This window comes from Ambystoma mexicanum, chromosome 10 (genome assembly GCF_040938575.1).
Source record: "Ambystoma mexicanum isolate Mex_15411 chromosome 10, UKY_AmexF1_1, whole genome shotgun sequence".
In the NCBI taxonomy this organism is placed as follows: Eukaryota; Metazoa; Chordata; class Amphibia; order Caudata; family Ambystomatidae; genus Ambystoma; species Ambystoma mexicanum.
Window position 1 is genome coordinate 1180222362 of NC_090932.1, and position 15689 is coordinate 1180238050.

The 15689-nt window shown below is 47.0% G+C and overlaps 1 protein-coding gene across 8 annotated transcripts in view; it reads right to left on the minus strand.

Annotated features, from left to right (window-relative positions):
- Nucleotides 1-15689, minus strand: part of TCN2 (transcobalamin 2) — a 361155-nt gene that overhangs the window by 154587 nt on the left and 190879 nt on the right. For all 8 annotated transcript variants that reach the window (XM_069619162.1, XM_069619163.1, XM_069619159.1 and 5 more), the window contains exon 6: nucleotides 1246-1421. In XM_069619162.1, coding sequence (XP_069475263.1) covers nucleotides 1246-1421 — 176 coding nt within the window. The remainder of the gene's footprint in view (nucleotides 1-1245; nucleotides 1422-15689) is intronic.

Consider the following 15689-nt stretch of genomic DNA (forward strand, 5'->3'; position numbering starts at 1 on the left):
GCTAAGCATAATCACACTCCAGTGGTTTAGCTCTCTGCCTTCATGCCGCTTCTTTACAGCTCGCCTGACATGGTGTGTACGTCCTGTTGTAGTGCTAGTCTTCAAATAATGCATGCCTTCCAGGTGCCATTATCCAGAAGAAAGTATTGCGCCATTGAACTCCCTGGGTGTTTTATACATACATTTGTTTAGTACACTCACTGTGCTTTTCACAGGGTACTCAGAATTCATATTGTGTGACAATTTGACTTTTCTGATTGTTCTAAACATCTTTTAGCAGAATGAATTTCATCGTACAAGCCAAAACAGTAAATTTACATGTTTAGGAACTTTCCCCAGGTGACATTTTTTGAGATTTTTTTTTCTCTCTCTCACACTGCAGAGAATCCGAAATGACATCCATTTAGATGATTTATTATGTTTTCATACTTCAAGTCCTCATCTACAAATGAGACCAAGAGTACACAAAAACCTGATATATAATCTGAGCATGTCCTCACTTGTGGGCAGTGAGTGAGAAATTCATGTTTGTCTTTTCGCTCTACGTGTATAAGTGTACATTGGAAAGGTGTTTTCTTTTTTTTTTTTATACTTTCCCCACTTTTTTCCAGGTACTATGGTATCGGCATTCATTACAACTTGTCTTGTAATAGCATACATTTTTATCATTCTGAATAAGGGAGCATAGTTCACATATTAACACTTAAGTGTTCCTTCTGCCCCTGAGGAAGATCCCAAACCATTATTAGGGATTGAAAAATGTTGCATATACATGGGTATGCAACCTTTTTTTTGGTTATTTTTTCAATGTTGTCAAAACGTGTGATCCAAGTTCACAATGCTGTTGATTACTCTGTTGCTCACAGATGCTTTATTAATGCATAACAATACAACGTTTTTCACCAAGTTGTACCTAATTATTTCTTGGGGGAAACTCAACAGGAATTCACATAAGTGATCCATTTTGTTGTGATTAATTGCACACTGACTAACGTGGATCCTTTTGTTTATGTTGTTCAGATTTAGCCCAAATGTACCCCTCTCAATAGAATTGGGCTTCCCCCTGTTTTTTGAGTCCTAGTACTCTCCCAATTGGCTCCAGAGCAAATCTTTGCGACTCAGGCCATCAGAGCTTTCTTCTGTGCATGTTGCTCTCCCATCATTTTCCAGGTACTATCCCAAAGGCAAACATCCCACCCACCTCCCCTCTCACAGGAATCAAATTGATGCAGCATAGCTCCCTACCTGCACACCAAGTGCTGTGCTGTACAGGTTTCCCAAAACACCATCTTCTTTTTGAGATTCCAGAATATTTTCTTTTAACCTTTCTGAGGCTGTTTTGAGCTTCTTGTTTAGATCAGATCCGTAAAGACGAGAACGCTCCAAGCACAGGAATGCCAGTGCTGCCATTGCATCTGTGTCTGCAAAAAGAACACAAAGGGTGGGTCACATGCACTGCGCTCTGAAGATACCTTACTTTCTGTGGTATTCTATCTTTATCTGAACATCTCTCTCTCACCTGGCATGCCTTACCACCCCAGAATCACCATGGTAACACCCACAGTCTCCATAGCAAATGTGCCAACTACTGTGTCAAGAGACTCTCTCACTTACACTCTTGTTCTCTCTTTCTTGGTATGCTTTTGCATGTTATGTTTAATACCCCCCCCCTTTCATAATATACCCAAGAGCTTCTATCTGAGTGGCCCATCACCTCGTTCATCCTCTCGAATGATAAGGGCAGGAGTTATCATCAGATACATATATAGATATGTTATGATTAAACTTCAATTATACATTCTTTAAAATTAGGTGAAACATTCAGTTGAAGGGATATTATTATAACAATACAAAAAGAGGAAAAGGACAATTTCAGAGACTTGTGGTGAGCCATGCACCCTCTTCCACCCAGCAATGTGTAGGACTCAAATTCCACACAAGATGCCGGAGATTACATCACAAATGTCATCTGATGACTTCACCAATGACATCATCAATGATATAACATATTAGATAAGTGATCATATGCATAAAGGAAAGTTCCATTAATGTTACATCAGTACCATATTATTAAAAAACATGTTAATGATGTCACAAATGTATACAACCATAATACAGTTGAGAATTCTATTATCACTGTCAATACATATTTTGAATGTTTGTCCACAGTCGTCTCATTATTATACTACCTGTATTCTTCTACATATGTAACCGAAATATGATATCAACAGTAGACACGGACACAGTAGATGCAAGTTTCAAAAACCTTTATTTTGTATTTGATATAGTTGGGAGAATACCTAACTGGCCCAAACTCTACAATGGGAGTAGTCTCGACCATTAAACAAATAACAAACAAGTCCAAGTCAGTCTAGTCAAAATAAAAAAGGCTTGTACTAAAAAATATTAAAAAACGGACCTTGCCCTCCTTCTCAAATGACAAATGTGTAATGGGTATATAAAAAGGCAAAATAGCATCACAAAAGAAATGTCAGAATGGCATAGGTAACAAATCCCTTCCGCACTTTCAAAAATACGCAGTCTCGAGAGATTCTAAAAAGGATAGGAGGTTGGCAGAGTTCCGTCAATCTGGCCCACTTTGGCTTACTGGTATAATGCAACATTTTGGCATGGGATTCAAGCTTTTGAAAGTTCAACAAGTTATTTAGGCTTTGTCCGCCTTGCCACAAATGCACAGTTCAACTCTTACTTGTACTTTACCACAATTCAGCACAGGCTTCCCTCCGCCGGCTCGAGCCGGTCTTTCTTTTCATACTTGACTTTTGTGATTTCACTTCTCACATGGGTCTCCCTCCGCTGGGTTTAAACCCTCTTTTCTCTTTGTGGGGTTCCCTTCCCAAAGTTTTGTTTCATACAACTTTTGTATTATTTTATTTTTACTTTTGAAGACTTTCGAAACTGCAAGGATTTTACGTAGACCTCTGCATGACTACTTCGACCTCTCTTTAAACAATATGACAATCTTCATCAACTATCAACACCAATGCTTCTCGGTACTTGTAGTTTCTTTTAATTATCATTTCTTTACTTTTCCCTCTTAGCGTGCTTTAAGTTCATACTTTGTCCTCTTGGCATATTTAAAGTTCATATAGTTCGGTTTTCCACTCAATACACTTTCATTCAGGATCACAGTTACGTTCTCTTCATCGTTTCCCGCTTTACCACAACTTCAAACATTTTACAGAGAGTTTCAAATGTGCGATTCGGCCTCGCAGGACCACTGTGTTACTTTGTATACTCTCATCATAGTTCAGCAATTGTCTTTTCCATTGCGCTTGTGCTGATAAACGCGTAACCTTCAACTCTTGTTACAGTTTCATTTCCCTTTAACACAAACCGGGCCTGTGTTGCCTTCGATAACTCACCGGTCGTGTTAATTGGGTTTCTTTCTTCAACACCTTTCATGTAGCAGTCACGGCCGTTACCAATACCTCCTCTGCTGCTCGGCGACTTCGTTGTTCACCTGGAAGGGGAGCGGGCCGCCTTGAAGCACTTTGAAGGTGCATGCTTTCTTCTCAAACGCTTTCAGTCTTGGAATGCTTATGGCTTTCTGAAAGTATTGAATTCTCGCCTGGCTCCCTCTTGTTCTCTGCAAGTGCAGAGCAGCCCCTTGGCCTTCCAACCTCGATAGCCTGGTTCGCATCAGCCCCGGAAGAGCTGCTCCTTCTCGTACCCAGCATCACTCAGAGTGTGCCTGTGTGCATGCCACTTTTTATCCTGACAGGGAGTGTTAACAAGTGGCAGGTGTGCGTAGTTAGGATTACGTGTCTAACTCTGCTTGATCTCATTAAAAGGATGGTGCCATTACAAGTCATTAGAGGTAATCTTCCTGGCCTCATTCCTCTTCTTCCTCGGCTCAGTAGTGTTGTCAGTGTGAAGTGTGAGGAATTATGGGAGCTGTAGTTTCCCATAAAATAGGTAGGGACCGGTGTTAGATGGGTGTTGGGAAAAGGGGCATACCATGACTGATCAGGTGCTTCTGCCCTACTCTCTGAGGACCCCTACCCAGGTGATCCTCCCTCACTTGTCCACCAGGGATGGGATCCAAAAGCGATGGCCTTTCCCTGACCACCTGAGTATGGGATCTCCAGGGACTATGTTGTGAAACACTCTCCGGTTTTTCACATATGGTATAGAAAACAAATAAAATCGACAAACAATAGTTAAAAAAAATTTAGAAACAGAATCTCTCCCTTATAGAATTATGTAAAATATAGAACATGAACTCCTATCAGTCCCTTATATACTGTTTACATAACCTTTTAAGGGTACATTTTTCATTAACTGCCTCATTCCAGTAGGGGTGAACACAGATACTAAAAACACACAGAAAAAGTAATTAATATCCTTTTTCAGGTCTGCTCCATTCCCCAATGACTTGCCACATTGCGCAAGAACTCTGCAGCAGGACAAGCATTCTGATGTCCATGGAGCAGCTACAAATCCCACAGACTAGCATTATTTACAGCTGCAAATGGGCAGACAGTCCATAGGGTTCAACAGAAGTGACAAATGCCTCTTTTCATGGCTGCTTACTTTACTGAGATCTATTCAGATGATGTGCATAAACCAGTAACAGGAGCAGGAACCTGAGGTCCACACAGATTCTTGTGCTGGACAGTGCTTCATGACGAAAATCAGGAGAAGCAGCAACTCTAGAGGAACACTCAGCCATCTGATTGGAGACAATAAATCCCTCCAGAATCTGCCCAAATCATTTAAAGTTTGGCTCTTCAGGGTTGCCATGATGGCAGAGAAGACGACATTGTGGAATTGGGAGTCACGATTACACATGAGTGTCGATGACTGGGTCAACGAATTAACTGCCAACTGCCTCCATTATGGAACAAGTCATGGCAGACACAGGGGGGACATTGCCACATTTAATGATATTTTGGGACCCTTGCTGGAACTGTACGGCTAGATACTGCCTGGCCATATCTGTGGTGGTTCACTGGAGTCATCTTAACCAGCCCCAACTCTACTGCTCGATGTCTTGGTCTCGTCTTGATTACCCCACTCTTATTACCCCTGTCCTGTATGGAGTGAACATTCCATGTCTTTGCACTTCTAGTTCTTGGTATCCCTACCGATGTGTAACTGCCGTACCCATTTTGTGGACTAAATGTATTCCAAACGTTGCCCAACTTTGAGGCTTTCATTGTTGTCGTACCTCAAATTTGCTGGACTTGGTTGAAGGCAATTGTTTTTTTTCACTTCTAAAAATCCTGATGGCGACACTGATCCTTAACCACTACACTAAAACATTTTAATGCAAAAAGAGAATCAGGAGAGTTTGGTGGAGATGGTCTGGAAAGCAGAGATGGGGTAGGACAGGCACTTTCGGATGCATACTACACCGGCACATGCATGAGCCCCTAAGCATACAATTCCAATTAAAATCCATTTTGCTAGGAGGCAACCAGGGATTGCGCAGATGTATGCAGGATATGCGTGGAGCTCCCCAACCACAGCATTGAAAAGGGACCGGAGAACCCCTTATCCGCCCCCACCCCCAGAGCAACCCCACCAGAGCTTGCCATAGGGAAACATCTGGTGCACGCCCAGATGAAGTTTGGAGTGAATCCGCCTGCTCCGAGGCAAAATATTTGTGAAAGAAGGATGGGCCGGAAGGTGGGGAGGAGGATGCCTGCCCCGTGGTTCCAGCTGGCTGTCCCAATAGGTGGCGCAGAACTGTGGTGCAGCCTGTCACCTAGGACTGGCCCTGAACACCAAGTTTACCGCACCATGCCACCGTGGAGACCGGCTCCCCACACGCCCCCGGAGAAGGGCCCGGACTGAAGGAAGGACTGGTGGTGCCCCCATCTGCAGAAACCTGACAAAGAAGAGGGGGATTGAGGCTTGCAGGGCCCACTGAGGTTGGTGCCGTTCACTCCCCTACCCCTCCCCCGGAACAGAGATAGAAGACCCCGGGGGAGGCTTTTGGATTCACCAGCGGGGAGGAGGTTGGTGCCTGCGGTATGCTGTTGATGTCCCCCCTGGGCTCAGTGGAGCACCGCAGCTTACACCTGAGGGGCCGAAGAGGGAGCCCATGAGGGGGACGCCTGAATGGTGCCGGGGCGAGCCGGGGAGACACCTGGAGAGTGTGGGCATGTGGGAGGTGTGGGCCCCCTACCTAGGGACGTGTGTCTGCCTCCCTGCCACAAAGGTGGCTGGGCCGCTGGAAGGACAGGAGATTAGAGGTCAGAGGGCAGAGCGACTCCCTCAGAAGAATCGCGGCTGTGCACCCTAGGATGGAAAATTAGGGGGCAAAGAGAGGTTAATATGCAAAACGGGACCTGGAATTGAGGACTTCCCTGCCCATACTAAAGGCTGTACGTTCTAGCCATCCTCTGATGCACAGTGAATGCCATCTGGGGCACAAGGCACTTTGATAGGCACACACTTGAAGGCAGGTCAGTTCATGGCAGAAGCGCCCCAAAATAAGCTATGGTACGCCCACCCATGAGGGGATGCACATGGACGCGAAGACCAAGCTAGCCAGTTTTGAGTACGCCCAAAGTGAGAGCCAGGGAGATTATGGGAACAGAGATGCCACTGGACTGGCGACTGGAGGGGGTGAGTCCATGGCAACGAAAAGTGATATTGTGGCATTAGTGGAGGAGATTAGGAATATGAGAGCTGACATTGGGGTTAGGGTAGATAAAATCACCCAGAAGCTAAATAAGATGGAAGACAGACTTGAAGAAGTGGAACATAACCAGTCCTCCCGGGACGCCCTGGAAATCCAAATGGATGTGAGAATTGTAGAAATAGAAAGGAGAGTGGGTGAAATCACATTGAAGATGGATGACATTGAAAATTGAGAAAGGTGGAACAACATAACACCTTTTGGGATCCTGGACAGGGAGGGGGCGATGGAGACGGACCTCAGGGGAACCCTCCATGAAGTTACGAAGCTCATCTTTGAGGATGACACCATTGGCAAAGCTAAAATAGAGAAGATACACAAGGCTGGCAGCTCAGCAGGGGGCCCTAGGTCCGTTTTAGCCAGATTCCACAATTACTCGGACAAGCACAAGATTCTGGAGAAAGCAAGGAAGAGTGGCAGAGTGATGTACGGCAACTCCAGAGTGACGATTGTTCAAGACCGGGCCTCCCTTACAATGGCCAGGAGAAGATTGTGCTCACTCCTTACAAAGTGGCTCTACGAGAAGGGGGTCAGGTACAAGTGGGGATTCCCTTTTTCCATTGCTTTTGAAGTGGACAGGGACAAACAGACTGTCCACCGAGGAAGAGATACGCAGGGCTATGGGGGAGTTACTTGGAGACTTTGGAGCCTGGCAGGGGAGAGAGAGAAAGAGGCCGGTGGGGGTCAGTGGCATATCAAGTAGATGAATCCCGGGATCCCGGAAGTTCAGGAAGTTGAATGCATCCCCAGCTGCCGAGACCTGAATGAAGCTGGTGTTGTATCTTTTTCTTATGTAACTGATGCCGGGAGAAGGGAAGGTTCTGTAAGATGGGACGAGGCTAAATTTGAGGGGTAACTTTGTTAAGACAAATGGCTGCCGGGCAGAGAAAGTGGACCCATCAAAAAAGTGGGGAGGGGGGAGTTGGATTCTGGAGGAAAGTGGTTTGTGGGGCAGGTACCCGAGTGTCTGGGTCCTGTTGGTGGTTCGGTATCAACCAAGTGATGGTAACTGGGGAGAATCGGGTGCCGCTTAGGGTTGAGGGTTGGGTGAAGGAAGGGGTTCTGGGGGTGGTGTGGGGGAGAACCTGGTACGAGATTTTTCCACTGAGTTTTCTTCCTATGACAAAGTTAGAATTAGTATGCAAAGGTTTGCCATGCGGCAGAAAGGAGGAGTTCGAAGCGAGGTAACATGATGGCAGCCTCAGGGAACGGGGCCCAAGGGACCCGACTGTGGATTGGCACACTTAACGCCAAGGGGCTCTCTGGTTACAAAGGAATTTCATAGGGTTGAGTTGGATGTCAGGTTTCTTCAGGAGACTACATTTTGTAAGAGTGAGGAACAGAGAATTCCTGGTGGCCTGGCCGGTCAAGTATACTGGGGCTCTGGTCCAGTGAGTAAAGTGGGGGTGGGTATCCTATTTGGCAAAACACTTAAGTTTGAGGGGACCAAGGTCTGGTCGGATGTGGAGGGAAGGGCCTTGATAGTCTCTGGTACCATTAGAAAGGTGTGTTTTAGATTTGCCATGATCTATCTACCCAACCAGGGTCAACTGAGATTCCTGAAAAATATTCTTCCAAAAATACTGGTTGATAGTGCAGGTCACCTCATTGTCGTATGGGCTGATGTGAATTTGGACAGACAGGGCTTGCAGGACAGAGAACAAGACTTGCTGAGGTCAAGCTATGGGGAGGTCCAGGAGACTCTGGAATTGTATGGGCTGCGGGACACGTGGCGTCACTTCCACCCAAAGAAGAGGCGATATACCTTTTACTCACCCCAAACGGAACCTTCACTAGGATAGGTTATGTATATGTCTCAAGGGATCTGTGGGAGAAAGCAGGGAATTCAGAGATTCTCCCGATCACCTGGTCAGATCATGATATGGTTACGCAACCTAAGGGCACTAGATGGAGATGTAACAAGCCCCTATGGAAGGACTTGGCATTCCACCAGGAGATGACTAAGGAAATCAAGAAATCTTTCCCTATAAACCACACAGGCGAAGTGGACACGAGACTTGAATGGGAGGCGGGGAAAGCGACCTGGTGGGGGGTCCTGATTCGCGAAGGAGCGCAGAAAAAAAGGGAACGGTCACTTATTGAGATTAGTGAAGAGATAAAACACCTGCACAAACAGGCCTATAGGACAGGGGTGGGGAGAGATGAGAGTATTACATAAACCAGGGGGAAGAGGGAAGAGCTACAGGGGAAGATAATACGCAAATTGCAATTTCTTAAACAGAAATTGTATGAGAAGGGGGATAAGGCCGATGCACTTCTGGCAGGTAGGTTGAGAGGGCAACGAGCACAAATGTGGGTTGTGGAAATTGAGGGGACTGGAGAAAGATACGAGTCCTCAACAGAGGGTATTCAGGAGACCTTTCCCTATGAGACTTTATACAAATCTGAGTGTATACCGGGGGTGGGGGAGATTGAGAAATACCTGGCAGACACTCCCTTGCCCAGACTAACGGAGGTTGAATCCACAATACTGGATGCGCCCATAACGGTGGTGGATATTAGAATGGCACTGAGGAGACGGTCGATGGGGAAAGCACCGGGAGAGGACGGGTATACTGCAGGGTTCTACAAATCCTTCTTCAACGTATTGTTGCCATTTATGACATTTTGAACACAGGTAAAGCCCATACTCCTTCTCAAGGGCACTCATCATGGTGATACCCAAAGAGGGGAGGGATCCCAAGAAATGTGGCGCATACCGCCCTATCTCTCTTCTTAATATAGATGCCAAGATATACACCCGGATACTGTTGGCTAGATTGGAAGGTCACATGCCACGTCTACTCCACCCAGACCAAGTGGGTTTCATCAGGAGATGATAGGGGTGGACACCATGAGGAAGATGCTACACCTGATGCATGAGGTTCGGGGGCAAAAGGGGACCCTTTACTTCTCTCAGTTGATGCTGAAAAGGCCTTTGATAGAGTGGAGTGGGAGTTCCTCAAAGCAGCGCTTGTCAAATATGGGATAGGGGAGGTATTTTATCCAAGGGGATCATGGCAGTGTACACCTCCCCCAAGGCATGTGTAACGGTAAATGGGGGATACTCTCATTGGTTTGACTTGGGTAGGGGTACAAGGTAGGGTTGCCCGCTCTCACCTTCACTGTACGCACTCTCACTAGAGCCCCCTGCACAGATGATTAGAGGAGACATTAAAGTAGGAGGATTTGAGTAGGAGGGGTGGAATAAAAAGTCACATTATATGCGGACGACATGCTACTGCACGTAGTGAACCCCATGACGTCTATACCAGCGTTGGTCCGGCAGATCGAGCAGTATGGCCCCCTGGTGGGCTTAAAGATCAATATGTCTAAATCAGTACTCTTCCCCTTAGTTGGGGACAGGGAAACGGGAAGGTTTGCACCCCTGGGGATGCAGGTTAATCTGGGGACATTAAGATACCGGGGAATCAATGTCACGAGGGAAATGGGGGAAATGGGAGAACTGTTCGGGGCAAATATCCCCCCTCTGATGGCCAGGCTTCAGTAGGACTTGACAAAGTGGGGGAAATTTACAGTATCTTGGTTGGGTCAACTCAATGCACTAAACATGACCATCCTCCCTAGACTCCTGTATCTGTTTCAGATGCTCCCAATCCGTATCCCAGAATCTTTCTTTCAGGAGGGGAAGAGCACCCTATTGAAATGTATTTGGCTGGGGAAGAAGGCCAGGATAGCGTGGGATGTTTTGGTAATCCCCAAGGAAAAGGGAGGGGTGGGCTTTCCAGATGTGAAAAGCCATTATAAGGCCACCCAACATAGAGTTTTAATACCCCACCTTAGAGCTAAGGAGGATCTTCAATGGATCGCACTAGACAACCTGCCACGGTCAGGGAATGGCTCTGGGTACCAAGAGATAGGCTCCCTTTTTGAATTCGGGAACATCCTCTAATGGGGACTATTTGGCACATTTGGAGAAAGGGGGCCGAAATGAAGTGAGTCGCGACATGGTCCTCCCCGTTAGGTCACCTGTGGGTCCTGAGGGTCAGGGACCCGATCCCAAACCCAGAAAGATTCCAGAAATTGCTTGAAGCAGGCTGGAGAGAGTTGGTCAGCTGTGGAAGGGGGACAGGTTCATAGATATAACCGAGTTGGAAGAATCCCTATGTGGAGGTACACTCTCAGTCTTCCTGTATCTACAGTTGAAGACGGCACTGACAGACATGGGTTGGAGTCAACAGATACAGCGAAACCTCCCTCCCTTCAAAAAAACTCTAGACACCAGAAATGAAGTGAAGGGCCTGATTTCTGCAATGTATGGAGCCCTCGTGGACTCTGGGGGTGGGTCCATAGAGAAATTGAAAGGAAGGTGGGAACGGGACTTAGAAGAGAAAATAGAACCCACCCTGTGGGGGAGACTTTGTAAGGGGGCCTTGCAGATTTCAATCTCATGTCAATACAAACTACATGCCATTAAGCTTCTACACAGGTAGCACTATGACCCGGGCAGACTCTAAAATGTATCAGAATGTCAGTCCGAATTGTTGGTGGGAATGTGGGGCGCAGGCCGATTATTGGCACATGTGGTGGGGGTGCCCGAAGGTGCAGGTCTTCTTGGATAAAGTCTTGGGGTGGCTTAAAGAAGTGGATGGGATTCAACGGGTCAAATCCCCCTGATGGTTCTATTTGGATCGGAGACTCAAGATGAGCACCTAATTAGACTACCTAGGATGGCTGCAGGCCTGCTACTAGCAGCAATAGTGTCCCTGGACACAAAATGGAAAAGTGTCCACATCCCAGATAAAAAGGAATGGGTAAATGTTGCCAAGAACCTATATGTGATGGAACGAATTACAGCAGGACTGCATGGGCAGGCAGGTCCTCTGGAAGTTGAATGGGGTGGATTTGTAGGAACATACCTGATAAGATATACGCAGGGGGAATAGGAAGACATGACAGAATGGGAACGGAGGAGCGGTGGGCCGTCGGGGGATGGAAGCACTAGTAGGGCCTGAACTGCCAGGGAAACCAGACAACAAGAGCGCCGAAGAGGTGGCTTTGCGCCAATGGTTTATGTTTTAGAGTGTCATAGGAAGCCAAAGAATTAGAGAAGAGGTTTTAGTGGGGGAACAATACCAGGAGGGCAAGGGTGAGGAGTGGGGAAAGGGAGTTAGTCAATGTGGATTTGCAATGGAGGCTATAAGGAATCTGGAATGCTATTTCATTAATTCTGTCAGTGCGAAGTGAAACTATCCCTTGCAAGTTGTTTCATATTTTGTGAACAAATCTTAATAAAGACTAATTTGAATAAAAACATTTTTTTTACTACATTTATAAACTGTATCAATTCTGGACCATTCACCCCTTCTCCACTTGGGGGAGGAACCCCCTTTGATGCTAGGGATGCGAGCCCACTCCGCAAGACCCCCGTCTAGGGGTCTGGGCATGTGGGACCGCTCTGGGAGTGACTCCCCTCTCGGGAACAAGGGCTCACATTCTAGTAAGGAACTCCCTGCACATGGTCTGCCTACATGGGAATCGAAAAGGATGCTGTTACTTCTATTTTGGATTCTCCAGGTAGTGACATTTGTTCAATCTCTTTGGCTTCAGGCAATGCTGGATCCTACCTGAAATCCACAGTCAGAGAGGAACGACACAGCTCTTTTGTTTGTAATGAAGTACATAAAACCACAAGGAACTTGGAATCATGGAGAGACAATCATACGCACAGGAGAGACTCTGACAGCAGGATGTCCTGGATGGGCAGAGCCAGGCTAGACCATGGAGCAAGCAGTAGAGTGGAGGGTGAGCAAATCGCCAGGAAGACACCGGAAGGCTGGCGTCCTGACCAGCAAAAGTCAAGAGAGAGACTGAGATGGTAAAGCAACCATCACGCCTGGTGGCACAACCACACGGAAGTTGTGGTGGGTGAGACGGTAAAGCAATCGTCTCACCTGGTGGTGCGACCACACAGAAGGCGCGGTGGGCCTGGGGACTGTTAACTGGCACCGAGAACCAGAACGCAGCAGAGAGACCAGATCCCTGAGCTCTGCATTAGACCTGCATTAACTGCCAAGCCGGAATGGAAGTGAACGCTTCCGAAGAGGTAACGCCATTGGGAGGGGCAATCCATGGTATACGAGGATGGAGAAGCCACAACCGTTATGGAGGCCAAGAAAACCTGAGCGGGCAGACACCTTGTCAAGACCGAGCTTACCCGAGAGCCAGAGGACTTTGGAGAGCCCTGAGAAACTGAGAAAACATAACAAGCAGAACCGAGAAAAAAGGGAACCTGGATGGCTCCAGTGTTTAAAAACAAAATAAGGACACTATCAAGCACCAAGAGAGAAGCAGTGGAATTGTGTTAAGAAAACCTTTTCTTCCTGGAGAGGGGGAACTGTATGGAATACATCTAAAGACTTAAAACTTTGACATGCAGAGCCTGCAGGGAGGCTGAAGAATGTACTATAAGAAACCGATTAACTTTTAAAACAAGCCTTCTTGGAAAAGGGGTCCAAGTATTGGGCCAAGCAAAGCCCAAGGACAGAGGCTCTTGCTCTGGCCTATTTTATATTTTGTTGTTTTTTCCTAAGTAGTGGGGCCAGTTTTCATATAGGATTTGGACTAAGGACTAATTTGACGAGCACCGCTATTATTAGTTGGTTAGGCATTGAATTCCCCTCATAGCAGTAGGGCAAGATAGGTATTTTCTTTATTATTTAAATAAACACCCTCGAACATGTCACACCTTAGTCCTACTCCTTCTTCTGGTTCGCCACATAAGGTCTCAGAAGTGGGGTGTAGGCCATCTGAAATGAGCTGGGGTCCCCTGCTATTCAAGAAGCTGACAGAGAAAGCCAAAGCCCCTACTCTGTCAACTCCCTAGTCCATCAGATTTGATGAATATACCAGAGAGACCATTCATATCACGCCAAATGAAAAGGCGCTTAATACCGATAGGTGTAAGTCGTTCCACTGAACTGGGAACCTTCATCAGACTAGCGATTAAGTCCGGCCTTGCCTGGCGTCATGCATTGTGGGTTGCAGCAGGTGTGATAGATCATGACTATAGAGGCAAGATTAAAGTGACCCTCCATAACCTTGGGACTACAGCCTACTTGGTTAAAGAGGGGGAGCCGTAGCACAAGAGATCCTTGAAAAGGCCCTCACCCCTGTACCTCAAGAGGTGGACACCTAAGCCAAAACAGAAAGGGGGTCACTGGGATTCGGAGAAGTCGACTGCGTTATAGGAGATGCTGGGTACATCACCCCATTGCCTGATCCTGTCTTTGCCTGAAGGAACGACCCAGCCCTAACAGAGGCGTTTCGGAGGGTAACCTTAGAGGAACACGGGCATAGTCTAGCCAGTCCCTTCTTTTTTATAAAGAAAGGTTCACTCTATCAAAGGGGATGTCGTGAAAGATGGTCTTAACAAAACACAATTGGTAATTCCCCACAGTCATCAGAAGATAGTGCTAGAGCTGGCCCTTTCCTATCTAACGGCCACCCATCAGGATATATGGAAAACCCAAAGTCAGGTAATACCACGTTTCTGCTAGCCCAGAATGTTCACAGATGTGAAGAACTATGTTTCTACATGCAAGATTTGTCAAAAGACTGCAGCCACTGTAGTTCCCAAGGACCCATTACAACCCCTTCCCATCCTCGAAGTACCCTTTTCCCGAATAACGATGGACATTGTGGGCCAACTAGAAACATCTAAGTTGGGAAATAAATTCACTCTTCTGATTGCTGACTATGCTACTCGGTATCCCGAAGAATTTCCCCTTTGGAATAATACGAGCCAACAAACACTTAAACATCTACTTTGCTTCCTTTCACGAGTCGGATTCCCAAAGGCAATCCAAACGGATCAAGGTATCACTTAGATGTCTAAAATCAAGCAGGACGTAAAAAAAATACTGCACATTAAAACCCTACATACCGGGAGCAAGGCCTGGCAGCCCTGCCAACCTGCAAGTGACTTCAGTGGCACGTTTAAAATGCTACAGCTCCTGAATTCAAAGGCAACGGTTTAGGAAGGTCTGCAGTGGTGCTGGATGCAGCCTCCGGTCCCCCTTGATTACGGCATCCAGAGAATGAGTTGCTGATACTTTTCATCTGAGGTTTTGGCGCCTGATCAAAATGGGCGCCGGCACTCTGTGACTCCGGTGAGCACTGATCCAGAAGGCAGTGCACCTGCCGACACTACGCTTGTGGAAACCAGCCGGTGTGCGGTGAAGCAGACAGCATGGGTTCCCTGCCCCGAGCGCTGCAGTAATCGGCTCGGGGGTGAGGACCTGCTTAGCTGGGGACAGCCGCTCATGGCATGGACCAGCCCACCCGCGGGATTTCAGCAGGGGTGCGGAGTGTTAGCACCTTCGAATCTCACTGATATATTGGATGTTTGTCCAGTGCGACCTGTGGTAGGTTGCGGCAGACGTGTGACTGGTCACCCCAGGCACGGCCATAACTGGAAGGAGGACACAGGCAGGATTGAGCTCTAAGTGAGGTGAACAGGCCTGGAGTGAGAGGATTTGAAGCAGCACTGGGTGTGGAGGACCTGGACCCTCCCATTGCTTGCCAGAGATATGGTGGATGGCATAATCCGTTAGTAATGGCCTTGGGTGGAGTCCTCTAGGCTTTGGGACCCACATCAGAGATTTACTGTTGTTTTCCTACCCTGGAAGGTAGCGTGGCCATACCAGTAGTCATAGAAATCCTGAATCCACTACTTGAAAAGTATGGTCTTGAGTGTTTTCTTAAAAGGGAACAGATTATCTACCAGTGTCAGATCAGGGGGAAGAGAATTCCACAACTGGGTGGACCGGACTGGGAAAGATCGACCAAGGCCCTTAGCCCGTTTGAAGATCGGACAGAAGACCAGAGCCAGGTCGGATGAGCATAGTCGTCTTCCAGTGAGTAGCAAGTCACCACATATTTAAGATAAGAGGGGGCGTTGCCAAAAGGACAATGGTGGACGATGGTACATGTTCTACATTTAATGCGATCCTGTATGGAAAGCCAGAGCAGATCTTTGCGATATTTTGAAATG